The 24,652-nt window shown below is 36.4% G+C and overlaps 1 protein-coding gene across 1 annotated transcript in view; it reads right to left on the bottom strand.

Annotated features, from left to right (window-relative positions):
- PDE3A (phosphodiesterase 3A) overlaps positions 1-23,966 on the bottom strand; it is a 319,028-nt gene extending 295,062 nt beyond the window's left edge. Inside the window, exon 1 of the mRNA XM_023226157.1 lies at positions 22,973-23,966. Within this exon, the coding sequence (XP_023081925.1) occupies positions 22,973-23,932 (960 nt within the window). The 5' untranslated portion in view covers positions 23,933-23,966. The remainder of the gene's footprint in view (positions 1-22,972) is intronic.
- Positions 23,967-24,652: the final 686 nt, after the last annotated feature.

Below are 24,652 nucleotides of genomic sequence, written 5' to 3'. Positions count from 1 at the left end.
AGAAACATTACGAAACAATCTACCATTGAAGGCTAGAATACCAGTAATTAAAGCCAAAAGTAAAATCTAAATGACCAATGAATATACTGAGTCAAATATTGCCTCTTGCAAGAATATTTCACTGATGTTAAAGAAACTCCTGAAAAAGGCCCTTCCTCTACACTATATTTATTTAAATCTCTCCTTACAGGAACTTTGTACAGGAAAGTAAATGCTTGCTTGGTCCACAAATTAGGTTCATGCCCTTCTTGGTTCCAGTTTATAGAGCTGTGATTTGTAAACTTTTTTTCTCACGTCAACATACCTGATGGATGTGACACACACATCAGTAACTGGCTCACTACAGCATTGATTCAGGAGGTTGGGAGGTCCCCTAGAGAGAACATATCAGAATCGAAGGCAGGTTAGTGTTTGAAAAAGCCTACCATGTGATAATCACCCTTGTAGAAGACAAAGAGCCATTGTTCCTGCCATCTCAAAGGGTGCACCTAGGATGAAAAGTTCATTTCACTAATAACAGTGCCACCTTATGTTAATAATATTTCCAAAAGTACACATAATTTAGTGCATCAAATCTCAAGCCTTCCTTTTCCAGCTTTTTTTCCTGGGTTTTTTTTTTTTAATTTTTAATTGATATATCAGAGTTCTGCATAGTTTGGGATACATGTAATGTTGGGATATATGTATACAATGTGTAATAATCAAATCAGGATAACTGGATGATACATCACCTTAAACATCTGTCTTTCTTTGTATTGGGAACTGATATAGTTTGGCTGCATCCCCACCCAAATCTCATCTTGAATTGTATCTCCCATAATTCCCATAGTTGTGGGAGGGACCTAGTGGGAGATAACTGAATCATGGCAGCAGTTTCACCCATACTATTCTCATGGTAGTGAATAAGTCCGATGAGATCTGATGGTTTTATAAGGAAAAACCCTTTTCTCTTGACTCTCTGTCTTTGCTTGCCACCATACATGTAAGATGTGACTTATTCCTCCTTGCCTTCTGCCATGATTGTGAGTCTTCCCCAGCCATGTGGAACTGTAATTTCAATTAAAACTCTTTCTTTTGTAAATTGCCCAGTTTTGGGTATGTCTTTATCAGCAGCATGAAAATGACAAATAAAGGAACATTACAATTCTTCCCTTCTAGCTATTTTGAAATATAAAATAAGTTATTATTAACCATAATTTCTCTACTGTGCTATCCAATACTAGAATTTATTCCTTCTATCTAACTGTATGTTTGTATCCATTAACCAGCTCTCTTCATTCCTTCCTCCCCTCTTCCCTGCCCAGCCTCTGGCAAACACCATTCTACTTTCTACCTACACAAGATCCACCTTTTAGGCTCCCACATGTAAGTGAGAACTTGCAGTATTTGTCTCTGCCTGGTTTATTTTACTTAACATAATGACCTCCAGTTCCAGCGATGTTGCTACAAATGACAGTATTACATTCTTTTTAAGGCTGAATAGTATTCCATTGTGTATATATACCACGTTCTGTATCTATTCATCTGTTGATAGACACTGAGGTTAACTCTGTATCTTAGCTATTGTGAACAGTGCTACAACAAACATGGGAGCATACTGATTTCCTTTGAGTATATACTCAGCAGTAAGATTGCTGGATCAAATGGGAGTTCTATGTTTAGCTTTTTGAGGAACCTCCATACTGTTTTCCATAATGTCCAGCTAGATTTTATTTATTTATTTATTTATTTATTTATTTATTTATTTATTTATGAGACAGGATCTCACTACGTTGCCCAGGCTGATCTTGAGCTACTGGGCTCAAACAATCCTCCCACCCCAGCCATTTCAGTATTTCGGACTAAAGACATCTAGTCCAGGAACATTTTAGACCCATACATTTTAGACCTGGAGTGATAGTTATAAATCTGTCAAATTGTTCTAATATTTATATAGTGTTTTCGCCTCCCAACTTTCACTGTTCCAGCTATATGTAAATCATCAGAAGATATTTAACAAAGCAGAAACCTTAGTTATCTTCCTATTTGCATTGGGACCAAACAAAAAACAGAAGATCTAAAGTACCAAAGGCACACGACAGATGAATGAAGCGTAGTATTAACTCATGTGAAGGTCTTCAAAGCTTTAGCTAATAAAAACAAAATATACATCTACAAATTATTATGCCGACAAAAAAAAATGCAAGTGCAGTTCCAGTATGTGTTAAGGATCTCATTAACTAGACCAGTGGCTCGTAAGTAGGCATATGACAAAATTACACGTTCTCCTTCCTGCTCACCCACGTGTTGATGTTCTGTAGGTTTAGAGTCGATGCTTAGGCAAGTGTATATTGTAAAAAGGTTCACAAATTATTTTTTCTACAAAAGAGGTGACAGCCACACTTTGCTTTGTTCCAGTCAAGCCACATCTGTTGTACTAGGTTCTGGACTTCCCAATTTCAAAAGACCAGATCTAAACAGAGAGGAGAGGAAAGGGGGAGAACGAAATGGCATGGAAGGGGACTTAGTTCCCTATTATGGCAGTGATTAGGCAAAAGCTTAACAAAGATCACTTGTTAGGCATTGCATAAATTGAGCTCTACCTTTAATTTCCCTCCATTCCTGTGATACAACAGCAATGATGTTTTTCAGGAAAAGTAACACATACATAAATAGAAAAAAAAAAAGTCCTCCAAAAATTTACTATGATATATAAAGACAAGTCTAGAAGAGTAGTGAAAGCAATGGAGATTGTATGATGCGGGAATATTCACTATGTGAGCAAAGAATCAACAGTGGACTGCACTTCCGGACCCTTGATCCAGAGTCAATGGTCCGGAATTTTATATATATTATACACATAATATATATTTATAATATACATAATATAATTTATATATTATATATAATATATATTTATAATATACATAATATAATTTATATATTATATATAATATATATTTATAATATAATTTATATATATAATATATTTATAATATAAATAATATAATTTATATATTATATATAATATACATATTATATATTTATATATATTTTGAATGTAGCCTAATTTATACATACAAATATTAACTATACAAAAGGCAAACCATAGTAAGCATCTAGGATAACCCAAGAAAAACATCAAAGTGGAACTCAACCTGATAATTTTACAAGGTTAACTTCTCTCGACAGCCTAGATTGTCTCTACTGATAAAGTAAGCTTTTAACTAGTCATATGAAAAGCACTCATCTGCTCAAGGATAAGAACCTTGCCCATGTACTTTTTAAGTGTGATCAAAGGTTACAACAGTATATTGCCCTGGGGATCGTTAGAGGGTTACACAGAAGTTGAAGTCTGTACTGACTCAGTAATATCTTTCATCAGTAGGATTCAGCACCAAGAGTAAAAAGTCATCTGCCCTGTAAGATTCAGGGCTGTGCTTAACATCTAATCTTAAATAGGGTGATAGTCTTTGCACAAATTAAAATATCCAAAGCCTACAACCTTTCTGTGTTTGTAGTGATAGGCTGGGCACAAGAAGCTTCAGTTCTAAAAACCATGTACATACTAATCAGGAAAATATGGTGAACTAACGTGGCTGTGGTATTAAAATATTTTGTGTGAACTAAGAAAATTGAGCAGCTTCAAGCCGACAAGGTCACATGAGGTAGAAAAGCAGCATACACTGAATATGTCCAAACCAAACACATCATCTTCCCTCCTTCATCCCGAAACTAAAATAAACAAAAACTGATCTGATGCTTTTCTTCCTCAGTGACCAGCACCACTATCTTTCTAGTTTGTCAGGTTCACAATTTTAAGGGGTGTTAATGCCCTTTGTTAACACCTTCCACTATCAATCACAGGCTAATCCTCCCAACTGCAGTTTTTTGTCTGTTTTTTTTCTTAAATCATCTTTCCTGCCCACCACTAGTATCTTAATGAATTTTCAATGTCTCTACCCAGGACTTTCACAATACCTCTTAAATGCCTCCTTGTGTCCATTTGGGTCCCCACCTAATCCACTGCTAGTATAATTATGTTTAAACTGTTCACATCACTCTTAGGTTAAAAAATATAATGCTTGGTACACATAAAATATCAAATTTCTCAACCTGATCTTAAAACACTCAAGTTTTCATCCCGCCTGCCCTCGATACCGGCTCCACATCCCCTTATCGTACCTCTTAAAATTTCCCACCATCCCACCTCTACTCCTCAGTACAAAAGCAGGACGATCGGTTCCACATGTCTTTTCCACAACCCAGTACGCACTCTACACCTGGTGTCCAGCTCTACAACACATCTTAATCCTTCCCTACCTCATATCCTCTGGGCCTTATGCCCACAGAGGAAATATATAGAAATATTCTTTTACAAATACCCTAGGTTTTTTTTTTTTCTATTTTAGATACATTCTTTATGTTGTACTAAAATTGATTACAGTTGGCTTACTACTAACATAAACACATGAGAAAGTTAAACATAAATCAAAAGGAAAAGTCAGAAAAGACAGGAAGACAGAACTTTACCAGAAATCCATGTTAAGAGGGTGATGGTATTTGAGCATTAAATTTAGCTATGACCTTTCTGGAGGGCAAAGTTCTCATGACTTTCTGTTTTTCAAAGCATTTATCCCTTGGCACTACAGTCATTGGTTACTGTAATATCTTTACTCAGGGAGGGTACAAGGGTGGTTCATTTTGGAATCTTCCCCCAGCAATCCCCACACTTTCTGGGATGTTGTGGGCACACTTCAAACGTTCTGGAATAAAAAACGCAAACAGTGTAAGTTTTCCAAGGAGAATTCCCACAAGCCAGAGATCCCCAGCTGCAGTCTAGGAGCCAACCATGCTAAAGGTGACTTTCCCACTAAAAACAAGAAGCACTGACTAGTAAGTACTGGCACTCTGGTCTTCCTTACAGTTAAATTCCTGTGTCCATTAATAACCTGACATTCTGATTGATGAGATATAGTTTTATTATTAGTGTGCCTCCACAGTGGATAACCTCTAGTTTTATGGAAAAATTGCATCTCTGACCTGCAAGACTGAGATCTGGATTCCACCCAAACGCTGACTTCAGTCCTGATTGCCCCCTTTCCTCCTCACACACACATAGAGAGAGAGAGGAAGGAAATGGCTACCAACCTCTGTCACCTTAACTCAACCATCGCAAGCATGATCAGCTAGTACTATCCTGCTAACTCTTCTTCAACAGAACAGTAAAAACTGGGTGGAATGATTGATTGAGTAAAAGTGATTTTTCTGTTTATATTCTCTGATTCTATCATATTTTCTTCTAGAAAGATTTTTTTTCTTGGTTAAGTGAGAGCACACTCTCTATTTTTCTAAGTAGTTATAGAAACTGTTTTAATATTCTCAAATTTATTTCTGCAAAATTGTACAGCTCTCCAAATGAAAAAGCATTTTAATAATCCTAGATGTGGCAGCATTTTAAAAAAATATTATGTACACATTGCTTTCTTTCTGTATTCATTTATTCGAACAAGCAATAGCAAATGGAAATGTATAAAGTTCTTTAGTCTTATGCAGGAAATGCAGGGAATACTCAGCAAAATCCTAAGAAGCAAAACTGAAGTTAATCAATACTATATACAGTGTATGTAACTCAAATACATGAAAACAACAAAATACAGAAATAACTCATTTTTAGAAAACATGCTCATTACTTTAAACAATAATCATTATGAACCTGATGTTTATTTGTAACCTTATTGGCCTGGTAATCAGTGAGGTAGTACAATACTCTCTTCTACATGTTTTGTAAGGAATTTTCTCTCCTTAGCAGAATAACATTTGTTTTCATGTTCATCTCAATGTATCAGTTGTGGTGGCAGAGTTTTGTTGCCACCCCTAAAACAAAAAGACACCAAAAAGCCTTTGTAAAAACTGAAACACATTTCGGTATATATGTACATATACGTGGGTGTATATATTTTCATAAAACTCTGCCTTCAGGTAAAGTTACAAAAATTGTCTGCAGGCTGATCTAAAATTTCAGGGATCTACCTTGGAGGATCAGGTACCAGTAGGATCTCCAATCTTATAAGAAATTTTAAGCCTGTCCAGCCGTCTGGGTCAAAAATTAGGAATGCAAAGGATTTTACTTCCAAGGGTGTTCTACACAGTATTGAATATCATGCATTACCATTCCTAAAAGCACCTGGAGGTGCAATTTCCATGTCTCCAACCCAAACAACCACTAAGGCAATGGCCCAAGTAAATATTCTGTGAACATATCCAAAGGAACAATGTCAAAGGACTACATTTCTTTATAAAGCTTTGTTTTTCTGATTGTAAAATACGTGTGAAGGCTTGAAAACTTATAAAATACAGAAAAAGGATATAAAAGTACGTAAAAATAACCCATTATTCTCCCACATAAACAAGAATGAACATCTTGACAAGTTTCCTTTCTGCTATGAATTTGGCCTATCCTCAATTTTGTTTCATGATTTCACTTTCCAGTCATCAAAAGTATTTTCCCATGTGATTTAAAAACTCTTCATTTCACACATTTTAAAATATCTTATCTTTTGTTGTTCCTAAGCAGTATGTAAAAATGCTTCATAATCAGAAATTAACCACAATATAGAATCAGCAAACTCTAAACTTACAGAGCAATCAGCTATCATAATTTAAATATTTATATAGCATCTATCACTGAAGTGCTCTGTAGGTCAACAGATGGTCTGAGTTAATACGAAAACAAAATAGAAGTATTTCCTCTATAAAACGACCTGGGATGTATTGGCAATATGTCTTTGATGGAAATGGGATTTGTCAGACTATTCAAAGACTAATAGAGAAAACCTTGAATTTTCTTTGAAAGTCTCATGTTTTTGCTATACTAGAGCTTAAGATATTTAGAGCATCCAAAGAATCAGAGAGGACACAAACAAATGGAAAAACATTCTATGCTCATAGATAGGGAGAATCAATATTGTGAAACTGGCCATACTGCCCAAAGTAATGTATAGATTTAAAGCTATTCCAATTAAACTATCATTGACAATCTTCACAGAATTAGAAAAAGCTACTTTAAAATTCATATGAAACCAAAAAAGGAGCCCACACAGCCAAGACAATCCTAAGCAAAAAGAACAAAGCTACAGGCATTATGCTACCTGACTTCAAACTATACTACAAGGCCATAGTAACCAACTCAGCATGGTACTGGTACAAAAACAGACACATAGACCAATTCAACAGAATACAGAACTCAGAAATATGACTGCACATCTACAACCATCTGATCTTCAACAAACCTGACAAAAACAAACAATGGGCAAAGGATTCCCTATTTAATACATGGTGCTGGAAGAACTGGCTAGCCATACGCAGAAAATTGAAACTGGACCCCTTCCTTATACCTTATATAAAAATTAACTCAAGATATATTAAAGACTTAAATTCAAAGCCAAAAACTATAAAAACCCTAGAAGAAAATCTAGACAATATCATTCAGGACATAGGCATGGGCAAAGATTTCATGACAAAAACATCAAAAGCAATTGCAACAAAAGCAAAAATTGAGAAATGGATCTAATTAAAGAAATTCTGCAGAGCAAAACAAATTATCATTAAAGTGAACAAACAACCTACAGAATGGGAGAAAAAAGTTTGCAATCTATTCATCTGACAAAGGTCTAATCAGAATCTACAAGGAACTCAAATTTACAAGAAAAAGGCCAGGCGCAGTGGCTCTCACTTATAATTCCACACTTTGGGAGGCCGAGGCAGGCGGATCACTTGAGGTCAGAAGACGGAGACCAGTCTGGCCAACATGGTGAAACACCAACTCTACCAGAAAAAAAGAAAGAAGAAAAAACAAAAAAACAACCCCAACCCCATTAAAAAATGGACAAAGGCCATAAACAGACACTTCTCGAAAGAAGACATTTATGTGGCCAACAAACATATGAAAAAAAAGCTGAACATCACTGATCATTAGAGAAATGCAAATCAAAACCACATTGAAATACCATCACATGCCAGTCAAAATGGCAATTATTATTAAAAAGTCAAGAAACAACAGGTGCTGGTGAGGCTGTGGAGAAATAACAATGCCTTTACACTGGTGGTGGGAATGTAAATTAGCTCAACCATTGTGGAAGACAGTGTGGTGATTCCTCAAAGACCTAGAACCAGAAATAGCATTTTACTCAGCAATCCCATTACTGGGAATATACCCAAAGGAATATGAGTCATTCTGTTATAAAGATATGTGCATGCATGTTTATTGCAGTACTGTTCACAATAGCAAAGACATGGAATCAACTCAAATGCCCATCAATGATAGATTAGATAAAGAAAATTTGGTATATATACACCATGGAATACTATGCAGCCATACAGAGGAATGAGGTCATCTCCTTTGCAGGGACACAGATGGAGCTGGAAGCCATTATTCTTAGCAAACTAAAGCAGAAACAGAAAACCAAACACCACATGTTGTCACTTATAAGTGGGAGCTGAACAATGATAACACATGGACATGGGGAGGGGAACAACACAGTGGAGTCTGTCAGGTGGGGTGACAGGGTGAAAATAAGCAGGATAAACAGCTAATGCATGCTGGACTAATGCTTAGGTGACAGGTTGATAGATGCAGCAAAGCACCATGGTATATGTTTACCTATGTAGCAAACCTGTACATCCTGCACGTGTATTCTGGAACTTTAAAATTAAATTAAATTAAAATTTTTAAAAAAGATATGAGGACTATCAGCTGCAAATACATCTCTTTAAAATGAAGAGCATGTGAATGACACAAATTTATTAAAATTTCACCTTGTTAAGATGGATTTTAAAATATAAAGACATTTATATCAAAATAAAATTTCAAAACCAACTTTTATTACACAAAACGTTATAGCATCCTAACAAACTGAAAAACTTGTGAAGAGTTTGAGATGCTTGATTAGAATTTATTTCCATGTAAGCAGATTTCATGACCTTCCTGAATGTCAGGTCTCCAGTTTGCACATCTTCTGGAAGGTGTAGGCAGAAGATAAAATTAGAAGAAAAAAAAATGTCAACCCAATCAGATCTTTTTAAAGCAAGAAATAACGATAAATATTCCTTTATTATTTGGTCCCTAAAATAAGAGAAAATATTAAAGGAACTCTCTGTCTATCCTCAAAGGAAATATCAGCCAGTCAATACCCAACTTGGCAGTACTGATTTCAACGTATATTTAAAATCTGCCCCTGACATTATCATTTTGGTCCAACTCCCAATCATCTCTGGATTATTATAACAATCTTAATTGGTTACCTTCTTATATCATAACACCTATTCTCACTCTACGCAGAGAGTATGAGACATCCTATTCAACATAAGGCTGGTAACATCCTTTCTTTACTCAAAATCATTTGATGGTATCCCATCTGCCTCAGAACAAGTCTTGCAATGACCCCTCATGGCCTATGTGATCTGCTGTCCTCTCCTCCTCACCTTTTCCCATCTTCTATCACAAAAGTGGAAATCCATGGACTGTCTGTAACCAAGTTAGGAAAGAGATGACCACTCTAGGCAGAATTTATAAACTGAAACCAATAGGAGTAGCCTGAGACTCCACAAGACTCCTGCTGCTCCTAGGGCCAAACCAAAATAACTACCTCAGACTAGACTGAAAGATCATTCAATAAGTGGAAAAATCTGGAAGAAGAGTGGTCTGCGGGTTAAGGCCTAGAGTAAAGCCCTGTGGAAGCCGGTAAAAGAGACAGCATCCTGAGAAATATTTTTATGTGATAAAATAAACACTCACTACCTTCCACTGAGGGCCACAGCTGAGCCAGGGCTTAGCTGTATTATACAGTTAATAAGCAGCAAGTCCCTGTCATTTGAGAATAATGGCACTACTGGTATATAATGAGAAAAAGAATGGGCATGACTGAAATTTTACCATGAAAAATGAAACTAAAATTTTTGAAAATCATTTTGTTTTTCAAGATAAAATATAGGTTATAATGGCAGATAGAGTACAGAGCAAATTTAAAGCACGAATTGAGTTTCTCTACTTGGGGTTATAGGACACACGACAAAACTGACCCTCAAAAGCATCATTTTTACAAAGACATTCAAGGACTCCATTAATTTTCTTAAATATCTCTCGTAAGTCTTTTTCAATGAAGCACCTGAAGCATCTGAAGTCCCTGTCAGATCTCTCTCCTATTGTTACATTATCTGGTTCCTAGGACACCTCACTTGGCAGTGGTTTTGCTTACAATGTAACTCCCTAATACCGTTCTAATTAACTTCCATTAAATTTGCATATTTTGTTAAGACTTGTGAGTTTTTGTAATCAAATGCAAATTTGTTTGCATTGTTTTACATAGTGCTTTCTGAAATTTAGCCTATAACCTTCAATGACCTGGCCCTAATGGGCAAGAATATGTATTATTCACGTTCAGCTGTGCACAATGTTTTACAAGAACCTCTGTCTATCATTTCATTAATTTGACCTTCGCAACCTTAAGAAATCAGTTACATTATTCTTATGGTATAACAGGGTACTAAAGTTTCGAAAGTTTAAGAAACTGGTATATAATACAAGCTTTGGTCTGTGTCAGTCCAGAGAGTGCGTACATTCTTTCTATTTAACATTTGTGTAGCTATTTATTTGGTTTTAGCCTTTATAACAGCCATATGAAATACGCAGTGAAGCTGACATTCTTATTCCTACTTTACAGATGAGGAAATTGATATCCAGGGTGATCAAAAAAACTTCTTTGAGGTATCATTAAGTTTTCTGAACTTCAAAGAAATGAAATCAAAGTGAAACATTCATGAACGTGGTAAGTTCATAAACTATAGTGTTTGTGTATAGTTTTTCCCCATGATACTGACCCTTCTTGTCTGAGCCAAGCACTTTTAAACTAGTTGTTGAATTGGACTGCCAAAGCCAGAACTTCCTGTACAGTTTCAGTAGACAGAGATTTATAGTCCTGTGATTCTCAACAGAAGCAACTGGGGTATTCCTTAAAACTGCAGATTTCTGGACCCCCTCTACACTGAACTGAGTCAGAGTATCTGGAGGGCTACAGGATCTATAATCCAGTATTGAAAGGTCTGAATTTCAAAAGTTTTCCCGAATAATTTTTATTCACAGTAAATTTTGAGAACTACAATAAACAGCTCAATTTAGAGGGTGTCAAATGATATGTAATTACATGTAGGTGAAATTAAGCAATGTCCTCACAGACTTCCAAAGCATCTAAGGCAGGTTGATTAATCTATTAACCAGAGGCATTTACTGTTATAATTCATAAACAATAGTTTGATTAACATGGCATTATAGTTATATAAGAATAATTATCAACAGGGGAGAAGTTAGAACAAAAGAAGAATCTAGTCATACTGAAATGCTTACAATGTAGCAAATATTCAGTGTAAAATGGAGAAAGTTCTGAGATTTTTAAATAAAAAACTTGCTGACATTTTTAATTAATTCTGGTCATATAAGAGGTAAAAGTTCACCTAAGATTGCTATTAGCATATATGTATAAGTAAAAATGATAAATGTGCTAAAAAGTTAAAGAATAAGAATCAATGTCTTGGAAACTAATGAGTGTCAGGAGAGTTTGTGAATAGCATTAGGATCTCTTACACAGACCATCATCCCCTGAGTGGTTTTGGTCTAAAGACAGATCTTGAGGCAATGCATGACTGGATTTCTCCCCCAGCTTCCAAGAGTGTCTTTCTCAGTGTCTTCTCCTCTTTTCAAAGCATATAGGGTTCTAGTTTTTACATGAACTAATATTATGTCCTCAAAAGACCATAAAATATTTTTTGAAAGCTGAGGAATTATTCATTTGATTTTGATCTAGTCTTCTTTCTGCACAAACAAAAATACTACCATTAGTTTTTGGCACTCATTTTTATGATGGTTTTCACATCTGAATGTCACTTTATTTTTTAGATAACTTACTTAATCGGTGTTTAGTTATATATGTATCCAACATTCCCAAGCTAATTCTCACACTTTTTATTAGGACTGGTTAAATGCTTAAGGAAGTTCCACCTAAAACACTTAAAAGCTCTAGCTGTAGTTCTGTAAAGGGGTTAAGATGAGTAAATCTAATTGTTATTTAAGTAAAAAGGAATGACGAGAAGTGGACAAAATGAGGCTATTGCCTTAATAACTATGCTGTAATTTAGATCCTACTTATCTAGCAAAAAACAACTCCAATTATAGGAAAAACAATCCCTAGGAATAAAAACAGACACGATTCAAGATGATACACACAGCTCCTTGTCTCAAAATGCAAACAAATGATTTTGCTTCTAAAATGTTTTACAAAATTTAAACTCACAAATAGCTTCATTATATTTTATTTCAGTTTAATTTATAATGAATGTCTCAGTTAGTAATATATTTTTTCAAATAAAAACCATATTGAGATTTTTAAAAATAGTATATTCAAAAAACTCTCAAACTCTGGAAGCTGTCAGTGATAGCAAACTCTAAAAAGTCTGCCTGTGAGAACACTTGACATCTACAGATAAAAAGAAACTTGACACCATAAGGTTGGAAATCACTTTTTTCCTAAACATTGTATTCCTAGTTCATCTAATGTCATGATCATCTGCCTAACATACTCAAAAGATATGTCTCTGATTTCAGTGAGAGGATATGACAATACTGTACCTCCTCTAAGTATTAAAACTACAGCAACAAACATTCTTATCTAACTTAAATTGTTCGATTTTCACAAGTCAAGTTCTATTAAAAACTAGGTGGACCAAAGAAAAATTACTGAAAAGCTAAATTTATTATTCCATAAAACCCTATAAGCTTCTGATTTTTCAGTTCAACTTGACTCTGAAATTAGGCTACCAAATTTCTAGATCATTCCACATGATGGAACTAGCACTGCAGTTGGATGACATTTTTAAAAAGTCAATTTCACAATGTCATCTCTGGAAGCAACCATCTCAAACTTTGTTTTGTAATTGATCACAATTAAAAGCTAAAGAGATGGCATTTGCTTTACATGAGACTTTTCACAAAACACAGCTATTCAGTAAGGACCTCCAACAAGAATGCAGACTACTAGAGTGTAAAAAAGGTGATAGCGGAAGAGCACCTGTCAGAGCCCTGTGGGATGGAATGGAAGAAAATAAAGACAGAGTTTGTTCTCTCTCGGTGTATTAGTTGAATGTGAAATACACTTGATATTTTATTTTTCTAAAAGATGAACCCTAATTTCAGAAATCTTTCAAAGTTTTATACTACAATGATCTTGGTGGTAGCTTTGGTTATTTTCAGTTGAGAGTGAACTAAAAATAATTATCTAAGACTCATGCTGAACATGAGATTTCCTACCAGTAAGGGCACAGCTCCTTATGTAACATATGCAAGAAAGTATTTTTTTAAGTAAACAAAATGTAAACATCACATTAAAAATGAAAATGTATAGGTTTGTTGATAGTCTATTTCTTCTCTTCTTTCCATAGAAATTTCCCTAAATCAATTAAGTCACCACCTCAATCTCAGGAGAATGGGAAGACAAATATTTCAAGTTAAAAGTCTCACTTCTTTTTCACCCATTTTTCCCACCATCCAGCCAGCACTTACAATAAGCAAAACACTGGGCCAGAATTTTCTAAATGAAATGCTGATGGTTGAGAAAAGGGAGCTACAAAAATTTGATTCCTTTTATAATAAAAACTGTCTTAATCTGAATCTGACTTCCTTAGTTCCTGAGACTAGAAAGCAAATTCTCAATACAGCATAAGCAGTTCAGCAGGCTCTCTCCCTTCCAGACTTTCTGAGGGACTGCTGCTGAGGCTGGACCCCGAAATAATAACTCCCAAACAAGGGGATGTTTCATACCACGAGGACAAACACTGCTTGCTAAAGAGCATTTCTGAAGTGGATCTCTAAAATACGATAAAAAATAAAAACTATTTCATTTATTTGTGTTCATGCCAGCTTAAAAATGGGCTAAGGATGCTGATTCCACATAGCAGTATAGCAGTTGCCACAAAATTAAACATTCCCCACTGAATAATATCTCTATGACTTCAAACTTCCATTAGGTCTCTTTAAGTGGTTTATACCTGGAGAGAAGGAAACACTTGCCACAGACATAGCATAAATATTCAGTTATTTAAACTTACTTCACAAGATGGAAAATTTTTACTAAAATCCTATTAAACCAAAACCACAAGATTCTTGCATAAAATTATTTCAATATTCTAACAAGGTACTGGGAGAGACAGAATGGCATTCCTTAAAATTTGAAACACATTCTGAGGGAGAATAATCTATTAGATAAAAAGAAAATGAAATGAAATGAAATAAAATGTATATGTAGATAGAGTTGGAGAACAGAAAAAGACTGACCAAAAAAAAAAGTACTGGAACATCCTCTATATTAATTTAAATCAACTTCAAAATTGACCAGAGCTAACAGTAACTAGTTACATTCAGGTATAAACTCTTTCAAGTAACAGATGTGTGTTACAATGACATTTCATTCTTCAGCTAGCTTCTTCAAGAAGTCTAAATTAAGTGAACTTTATCAGGAGTGAGCCAGTGTCCACATTATTTCATTTTATCCAAATGTGCTTCTTTGTATACCATGATTCTATTGCCTTTTGATCTTTTTAGAATTCCTAGTAAGTGAAAATCTATGTATCTATGACAAAAAATCTATCTATACTTAATCTGCAGTGTAAAAATAAATAATATACCTTGTCCTAAGCACTGAGAGTATCACACACAGATATAAACATTATACACAAAATAAATGTCTTTTAAAAAGTTAATCTATATATCTACATATAAAGTAAAATGCCATATAAAATTTTCCCTTTATTCTTGATGTAGCTTTGGAATTATGGCTACTGTTAATGAATTCATAGAGTCAGGAAAGGTGATGGAGAGGATATGATATTAAACATTTCCAGACTTTTTCATCTGAAATCAGTTTGAAATTGCAAACCAGAGAGAACTCAGAAAATGGCTCCAAAAGTCACCTAATCTCAACTCCTAGTTTAAAAATTCCACACTATCAAAATCTCCAATCCACTCTATACACAAAATGAACCATTTTCATTGTGTTTCCATGAAAGTGGTATTTATATAAGCAATAGTGAAAAGTCATCAGCCCTTTACAGACACTGTTACAATTTTCATCCATTAAAGCGATGAGCAGGTTTGTGACTTTTAGTTTCCTAAATTACAAAGATAATGACCTGCACTACAAACATGAGCACTTTCATTTCTAAAGAGACATTAGATAACCCAATTATAGACTAATCATCATGAACGTGTGTTGTGTTTACAGTGTATCCATAAGCAATGCTTGTGACATACCAAACTCCTAAAGGCAAATTCATAATTAACTGGAAATATTGATACTGTGTTATAAATCAGGTTAACATAAAGGTCTTTTATTAAGGAACTCTGCTAAATCTCCCTCCCCAATGAAAATAATCATATTTTAAAACAAATGCAATAATGAGAAATGAAGAAAAAAGGGGAGATAGACTTGGCAACTATTAGAGTGGTACAAAACTGAGCTATCAAGATTACAGATATAATTGTAAAGACTGTATATTGTTATTAAATCTACAAAGATTTTTCATTATAACTGAAGAGGTGACATTAGTATCTCAAATATTACAAATCTTTAAAAATATAGAGCTGCACTGCCCAATATGGTAGCCATTAGCCCCCGTGTCTATTTAATACTTGAAATGGGGCTAGGCCAAACTGAAATGTGCTTTAAGTGTAAAACACACACAAGATATTTAGACTCACAAAGAAACAGAATGCAAAATATTTCATTTTTTTTATACTGATTACATCTTGACATGCTATGCTGGTTAAATATTATTATAATTCATTTCACCCGTTTCTTGGGTGTGTATGGCCTCTAGAAAATGTAAAATCAAATGTATGGCTTGTGTTGCATCTCTATTGGACAGTGCTTATCTATAATGTTTATAGGACTGTTTTCATCAAAGCCACTGGGTGACACTGTTTCTTCACTAAATTGATACAACCAAAGCAATTTTCTGCCAGGGGAAAATCACACACGCACACACACAAATCATACATGCACACACAGGTACACACATGCACATGTACATACACACACCTCAGCAAACAACACGTGCCCCTTATAATCAGTCATCTTCTCAGGATGAAAGAACATGAGTACCCTTAAACTAATGTTATTACTATTGTTAGCAAGACTGGTTATCCTTGAAAGCTTTAATAATCATTCACAGATTCCTAAATAAGAAATGATAGTTCTAATCAGATAAAAAACACAGACATTGCTTAGTTTGTGACTCTTCACAAATAGCTTTCCATCTTCGAAATGGTAATGTTCTTCATGACCTCCTCTGATATTATATCCTATTTACTTATATTTTAATGAAATTCTAAGGAAACGCTGCAAAATAACAGGTGAAAAAAATTACCAGCTGTTTTTGCTAATGAAGAAATGCCTTACCGATTTGCAGATTACGTTTTGCCTGGAATTTTGAAATCCTGAACATACAAAAATCAACATATTGAAAATCTAAAATAAAAATATTCAATATTTCAGCCACTGCTAAATACTTTTGTTTGATAAGACTCCACAAAGTTAGACTTTTCAGTGCAACTGGTATTTATTTATTCGACGAAGTCAAGAATAATTCATTCCATAGGGTCCCTGGTATTATCTGATTACAAGAAAATTCATTGTAAGGGCTGAACAAGTTTTGTGTTATTTACACATCTGACACTCAATCTGATGACTCAATCTTTTAATACTGAATGAGAATTTACAGTTGGCTTCATGTGAAAAATTACAAATAATACCTAGGCTTAAAGTCACCAGCCTGACTCCTTTCCTACTCTGTTTCCCCAGTAGCATAGTCAAGTCAAAGAGGAAATGGACAAAAGCCATCTTGCCTTGGGCTATCTTCACACATTTAGCTAACTCTCAGTTTCCTTCTCTCTAAAATCAGAATAATTCTAGTCTACTAATTACAGCCTTTTCAGAATTAAGCATTTAAAATATCAGTGCAACCAGCTGTTTACAGTCATAAACTAACTCGACATTAATACAATCAGTGTACTATTTTGAAGTGTAACGTGTCCTAAATCTAACAATATTTTACCTTTGTTTCAGATCAGACTGTAGAGGTACACCAAACTAATTTCCATTTTCCAAAATATTCTCCATGTCTTCAAAATGTAAAGTTGTTTAAAATCTAAACCATTGATGTTTAACCATGTATGTGTTGAGGACCTTCTGAAAACCTATGACACAAAGACTTTTTGCTCGTAAGAATGAATAAATGAAGTTTTGCATATAATTTCAGAGCAGAGATGAATGAGTCCTGAAGCCAGGTTAAAAACCTGCTCTAAGTTATTATACGCATTTCTCCATTATCTAAGATTTCACTGTGACTTCCCTTTTTCTTATGTTCATGTCTCATTACTCTCACTAGGCTGTAAACTTTGGGGAGACAAATGCTGTGTCACATCTCTCTGTGTATTATTTGTATCATTTTTAGCACGAGGACTAATGCACAGATAAAATGTGTTGATTTGAGACCTGGTAGGTTGATTGATCAAAGGCCTTCATGGATAACGGGTAACATTAGCTACAGGTAGCATCTTCTTTTAAAACACTGGTGTACATTCACAATGAACAGGTATGGCCAACTAATATTTTTTACAATTGTTATACAACACATCTTCCTCTAAACTACAACTCAGGCGCATCTGCTAGACTTTTTTTTCAGTAATGAAATCTGTATATTTTATATCAATAACAGCACAAACATACATTCGCAATTCAAAGTTAAAACAATTCCATAGTAGCCTTACTAAAAAAAAAAAAAAAAAACTCCTTTCATAAAAAAATACTACCTATCGTGAAAGTATATATAGGTAATTACCAAAAGGATTCCAGTTTCTATATAAAGGAATTATCTTCATTTGAACACTAATGGAACACATCTTTAGGTACAAGAATAGGAGACTGGACTTTCTGAGGGTCTTTAGAATTATTTCACAGAGGTTCATTAAACACATGAATGCGGAATATAAGCATACAGTTTTTTAATCTCAATTTGAGGGAGTTTTTTTAGAAGACATAAACACCACACAGAAATGGAGCAGGAAGATTCCAATGAAGAGGAGACACATGGCAGCCAAGTAAACAATTCACCATAAACCATAACAAAGTGATGTAGGGTTATGCATCACTTCCGGGAGCATAAGACATTTCGCCATCACCCAATGCAAAAGCATGATACAATAGCTGCATTGATTATCTTCACACATCCAGGACAGTACAACTCACAACAATAACTCTTTCTCAAAAATACAACTCCCATCCTAATCCCAAAATAAACTCTTTCTTTTGATAGATGAAATAACACACGCTTTCAATGAAGTCGACATTGACTCTACTGGGCTGACTGACACAAACCATATTAATGGGAAAATCTCAAAATATATAGGCATACTTCTAATTTTGAGGTTTATAAACATCCTACTTTGACAGAATGATAACTTGCTTAGAAGTAAAATTGAATTTGTAAAGCCTTTATTCAACTAGCACTCTGAAGAGATTATTTCTCAGAGCTGAATTTCCTAATAGACTACAACAAATTCACACAAATGTCACTGCAGATAGAATGAATGTTTTTTCATGCCAGTGTCACTCACCCTTGCCTGCCTGCACCCCCTCCCCCAAGGCTTTTCAAAATGTATTTCATACACAGAGTCACTGTTCTGGTTGTTTATTTAATTAACATGACAGCCCAGCATACACAGCATTTCTTTCAGTTCTACAGTTTTAACTTTTTACACTTTCGACTCAATGCAGAAAGAGTAAAATTACTGTGTTCACTCCTTCCAGCCTCTGTAAATTTATATAGATTCACTGACTATTTATGTCACTTAAAAAAGTTTTTCAGTATGCTTTAAATATCTGTATTCACAAAGTAAAATCACAATTTTTGTCCCCCACACACAAAAAAATTCTTTTCCTTCACCTTTCCCGAGGGATAAGAAAATCTTGTTTTCCCTTTTCAGTATTTCAGAAATTGACATTAATTAATTTTAATTCTGTCACCAAGTCATAAGTAATCAGTATTGCTCGTTGAATCACCATAAACTGAGTAACACTACTGAAATGCAGAAGTTACAATTTAATTAAAAGTCCATGATTATTTCTGAAGCTTACTCAATTTGAGCAATATGTTCATACTGAAAGGCATTTAGGAATTTAAACAATGTATTCTACATTTTGAGAATAAGCAAGTTTTTTTGTCAAAGAATAACAGTGCCTCCCATCCAGTGCCTACCATCAAACACCATACCCATTTCTCCTATTTTTGCTTTGCTGTTGTTTGCTTTCTCTCCTAAAAGTGTCTTTCTCACATCAGTGCTGAAAAACTTTACTCTTCTTTTAATAACTAAGATCAAAATGGATGATGTTGTATCCATCACAAAAAATGTCATCATTAAGTGGTAGAGATGCATTAATGTAACAGTCATATGCCTTTGTGTTTATCTGAAACCGTAGGTAAAAATATAAAATTTTTCTTAACAGGTAACTAAAATAAAATTGCATTGGTTTGAAATCTTTGAAAAGTGAATGCGTAAGGTGGTCTCAGTAATTAGAGAGGAATGAGCAGCCAATTATAGTTCTTTATTTATAAAGAGAATGGAGAGACACCCCTTCAAATACAATTTCCAAAAGCAAAAAATTGCAAAATTAAAATTTTACATTGAAAAATAACATATTAATCATGCATAATATCTAACAGTCCAAGAAAGTCTAGGTACCTCTGTATATTCCCATGTTCGGGGCCGAGGGCCCAGTGGTACTTTGAGAGAGACCTATCTGCTCTGGGATGCGAAAGTCCACTTAGAAAAGATACACACACCTTAACAGACACTTGCCTTCTTAACACGGGCAACCAAAAAAGTAGTTTGACACACTCATCTACAAAATCAGCCTCAGTATTGCAGACGCTGGGTTGGCAGGACTAAACTAAAAGCCAAACAAACTTTATAGTTCTTTAAGCTTTGAAGAACTATAAACTTTGTTCTTTCCTGAGAATAAAGATATTCCCACTTGCATTCACAGACACCAGTGCTATAGATTTACGGTTCTTGAAAGGAAAAAAGGGAGGGAGAGAGAAAAATGTATCTGTCAGTTGGTTTCTCTTATGAGAATTTTATCATATATTCTCTTTGCACTTTTGGAAATGAGGGTCACTGAAAAGGGATAGTTCATAAGTAACTAGCCACTGCCATTCATACAGAGAAGAAAATGATGAAATTCTCTCACCGGTAAGCCTCACAATGAGTAAAGTGCAAATAAATTCTCAAGAGGACTCTGACAGACTGTGCTTTTAAGTTCTTAAATGACTATTTAAAATTCACTTGTTGCCTCTGAGAATTGTCTTGAGTTGAAAGTAAACATTCCTTCAGAAAAAAGACAGATGATATTCAGGGGAGTGTTACATACTTATTTTATAATTATTTTGATGTTTGACTTCACAAAGTATGCAAATGACAGTGGTACACTTTGCACCCTTAATCAGAAGCTTGTTTCCTTATGATAAAACAGATAAGCCATTTACTATGTAAGCTCCTGAACTTTTCACACAGTAAGGTTAACGTATATGAGATACTGTCCTATCTCATAAGATAGTACACTGTGTTAGTTTCCACCCACTCCCCACAACTATGCTCAGCAACAACTTTTAATGGGTCATATATATAAAAACCAGTCTTCAGTGGCACGCACACACTCACCCATGCCCTCATTAAAACTTCAAGTATCTCAATTTCTGCTAAATGTATTCTTGTTTTTCCATCAAGCGTAAGACATAAAGTTTCTCACTTTAGAATAATCTTCATTAACACAGCCTTTAAAAAAAATAGTGACCAAAGAAAATTACAGAAGTAGATTGCAATTACATTTTCCAACAGCATTAATCAGCAAAACATTAAATATGCAATGCTTACTTTGATAACTTTGCAGATAATTCAAATTCTCCATTTATCAATTTAAACCAGAGAAAACCAATAAAAATTTGTGAGTTAATGAACGCTGCTGGTTAATTTACCTAACCACCTTCTTATCTTCTATCCACCCTTAATTTCTTAACTTATAAATGTTAATATAAAATAAAAAAAAAATTCCACAGGATGAATGATATCAATTTGGAATCAAGTTACGATTAAATCCCAGATTTTCCTTAGAAATTATGGTTGTGAATTTTGCAATAATCACATCATATTGCCCTATAAGTTAATGAATAGTGTATTCTGAACATACTTAAAGCTGTGGTGTTTTCATTTAAAAGACATTCTGTCCTATAACTGTGAAAAGAAATCAAAATGGTTAGTTTACCCTCAAATAGATAACTTACTTTACTTTAACAATTTCCAAATTTTTACCAAAACTAAGTATCAGTCAGTGGCCTGCTTTCTCCTCCACTCTTAAAGTAAGCTTAAACACAAGAAGTATTTGTTTTATCTAAACGAAAAGCAAAAACATACATTTGTTTTAAAATAAACAGACAATGATGCTGTCATCTACTCTGTTAAATAATGTCAAACAGCCATAGGTCTGTGTAATCAACTCCATTTCAGAAACAAACTAGCCACCCACACCATATGGTGACTGCTATTTCTTAGAAATACCCAAATGATTATCCACAGAATAACCTTAAAAGAAAAAGCTTACTTTATCTTAGGATATTCTCTTGCTCCCTAAAGTTGTCCTAATAGTACCATAGGCAGGCATTAATTTAAAGGGAAAAGTGTAAATTTCCACTTGCTGTGTCTCACCAGCTCCTCCTCCCCATCAAGTGTCAAATCCACTTCAGACAGAGAGGTGAACAAATCTGCTTCAACTAGGGAGGCATACACTTCATTATGCTTTTTTAGACACAGTATGCATTTAAAATTGGGATTTGTTCTTTTATGCCCTTTAGAGCAACTGTTCTATAGTTTTAAGTCATTTAATGATAATAAGGAGACTCATCCCCAAAAGTGACTAAAGTTTTATTTACAACTTTATAATCCCAGGTTCCTCCTCCTCCCACGTTGTGGGAAGATATACACCTCCAGCAATCTTAGAAATGGCCTCCCAAATTAGTATTTCCTGTAAAATCTACATAAATCCATTTGAATTTACAAATATCCACTTAAGTATGCACATACTAAAGAGAACTGTTTTGTTTTTAGTTGACACTAAAGCGCAGTTGACAATTTTGAACAATTCCAAAGTTTAGACATATTATTCCCCAAGTTGAAGTTTGTGATACAAAACATACTAGCATGTAATAATGCATGCCCCTAAATTATATTTAAAAACAAACTGGGTACCATCAGCTGCAGTCTCTCCAAATAAAACTCACTGCAAAACCAGAAAATGTGTATCAATTCCTCACCTTCAAGCATAGCTTGCTTTGCTCTGGAATCTTTTTACTGGTTTTCATAAATGTTTAATATCATTTCATTAAAAAGACATTTTACTTTTTAAAATGTAGAAATCTAGTGAAATCTGTGTGTTAAAAAAAATCACTTATTGCTAAAAAAAGTAAACTTAATTCTAAAATTTCTGCTAAGGAAGGAAAGCGTAAGAGTACTGAAAAGAGTAGGCAAGCCATACACCAGGTGTAGCAGATCTAAAAAGTTGGCCCAGCTGTGGAAGACCCCTACACATGCCATCTAGTTTTGTTACTCAATCGTGTTTCAGTTGTTCCCGTTATAAAACTATTGTGTGAAAGAGAGGGGGAGAACAAAAAAAAAAAAAAAAAAAAAAACCCTGCCAGTTTCTTATTAATTCTGAAGTTAGACCACTTTTCTAGGCTATCTTCCCTTAAGTTGCCAGCGCTCGGATTCTCTCCACTCTGCGCCGGTTCCCAAGTGTTTTAAGTTTCCCCAGGAGCCGAGAGAGGAGTTGCCAGTGCTTACCTGTTCCCTCGGTATACAGGGCAGGGAGGTCCTCCGATGGGACTTGCTGCTGCAGCCGGACATCTCGGCGGACACGACAGAGCTGGACCGCCTCCTCTTCTTAAACACCGGGATCTCTTCCTTGGTCCCAGCAATGAGCTGGGACCCCAAATGCTCCCTTGGAGCCGCCTCCGCGGACTGCGGCAAGATTTGTTCCACGTACCTGGCCAAGAGGATCCCCAGCACGCCGGCCAAGTACGCCAGGTAAGGTCTCCAGGCGACCTTGAACCTCTCTAAGGAAATGAGGGACACGGTCCTGACCGCGCTAGTCAAGGCGATCATGAGGACGCCCAGCCTCAGCCTCAGCACCAGCCATGTCGCCGCGGCCAAGCAGCTGAGCACCACCCCCGCGGCTGGGAGCGAGAGTAAGTGATCCTCCCCGACGCCCAGCCCAATCTGGACGAGCGCTTCCCCCCCACAGCAGGCGGCCAGCAGCGCGACAGCCAGAGGCAGGCGCACCCCGGCGCGCAGGAGGTACAAGCCCATCCAGAAGAAGGCACACAGGAGACTGAAGAGCAGCGCTGAGGGCTGCAGCCAGGGGCTGAGCCGCGCGCCGCCCCCGGGAGCACCTCCCCGAGGCCCCGGGAAGACGCCCCCTTCTGCTCCCGGGGCTGCTTCCTCCTCCTCCTCCGCCGCCGCCTCCTTACACTGCTCCAGGCCACAGCCGACCTCCCCGCGGACCAGCCTCACCAGCAGCGCCAGCAGAAAGGACAGGGAACCCGCGCACAGCGCGGAGGAAAGTTTCCGAGAGCGCCGGAGCGGCTGCAGCACTAGGTCTCCCAAGCAGCCACGGCAGCCTGAGTCCCGCGGCGATGCGAGCTCTGCACGATGGTGGCAGTCCCGGCCCGCCGTGGGGGCTTGACTCACCCCACTGTGGACGGGCTGGTCCCTGACTCGTGCAGCGTCGACGGGCACTGCCATGGTATGGGGTGCCCTCTTCACCGAATTCCCAGTGGCCCCCGACGCCCCCGCCCCGACCCACACGCGCGCGCGCGCGCGCGCACGCACACACACACACACACACACACTCACTCTTCCCAATTCCACCCTCAGAATCCTTCTCCCCAGGCCCACAATCCACGGAAAGTTTCAGCTTTTGAATAACTCCTGGAGAATGCTAGATGCTCCAATGAGACTTCGTCAAGTTAAAAGCTAGCACGCTGGAGTTGAAAGCAAGCACGGGCAGAAACGATCAGGATTCCCCTTTTCTCTTTGAATATCTTTTACAGATTATCTGTTCTACCCCCACCTCCGATTTATATCCTCCGGGATCTCTTCCTACTTCAGGTTTCAAAAATTGCCCAATGCATCCCGCGCGCAGGAGACGCTGACGCTGGAAGAGTATGGGGCGCGGGGCGGGCTCCGGGCCATTCCGAGGCGCAGCTCGGCGCTGCGCTGCAGCGCGCCGGGCCCGCAGCAGATGGAGGTCTCCCTTCTCTTCCTTCCTGCAGCTCTTTTTCTATCACTCTTTCTTTCTCCTCGGCCGATTCTCCCCAGCACGGCCCCAGGACGCGAATCGCCATTCCCTGGGGCAGAAAGCAAAGCCTCCCCCGCCTCTGTCAATCCAATTCATGGCAAAGGATGGAAAAAAAAAATGGAAAAGGGGCTGAGAAATAAAAAGTTGCTAAGTCCCGTCAGAGA

This window comes from Piliocolobus tephrosceles, chromosome 10, assembly GCF_002776525.5.
Source record: "Piliocolobus tephrosceles isolate RC106 chromosome 10, ASM277652v3, whole genome shotgun sequence".
NCBI lineage: Eukaryota > Metazoa > Chordata > Mammalia > Primates > Cercopithecidae > Piliocolobus > Piliocolobus tephrosceles.
The sequence above is the reverse complement of the archived record's forward strand: the minus strand, read 5'-3'. Positions and strand labels throughout refer to the sequence as shown.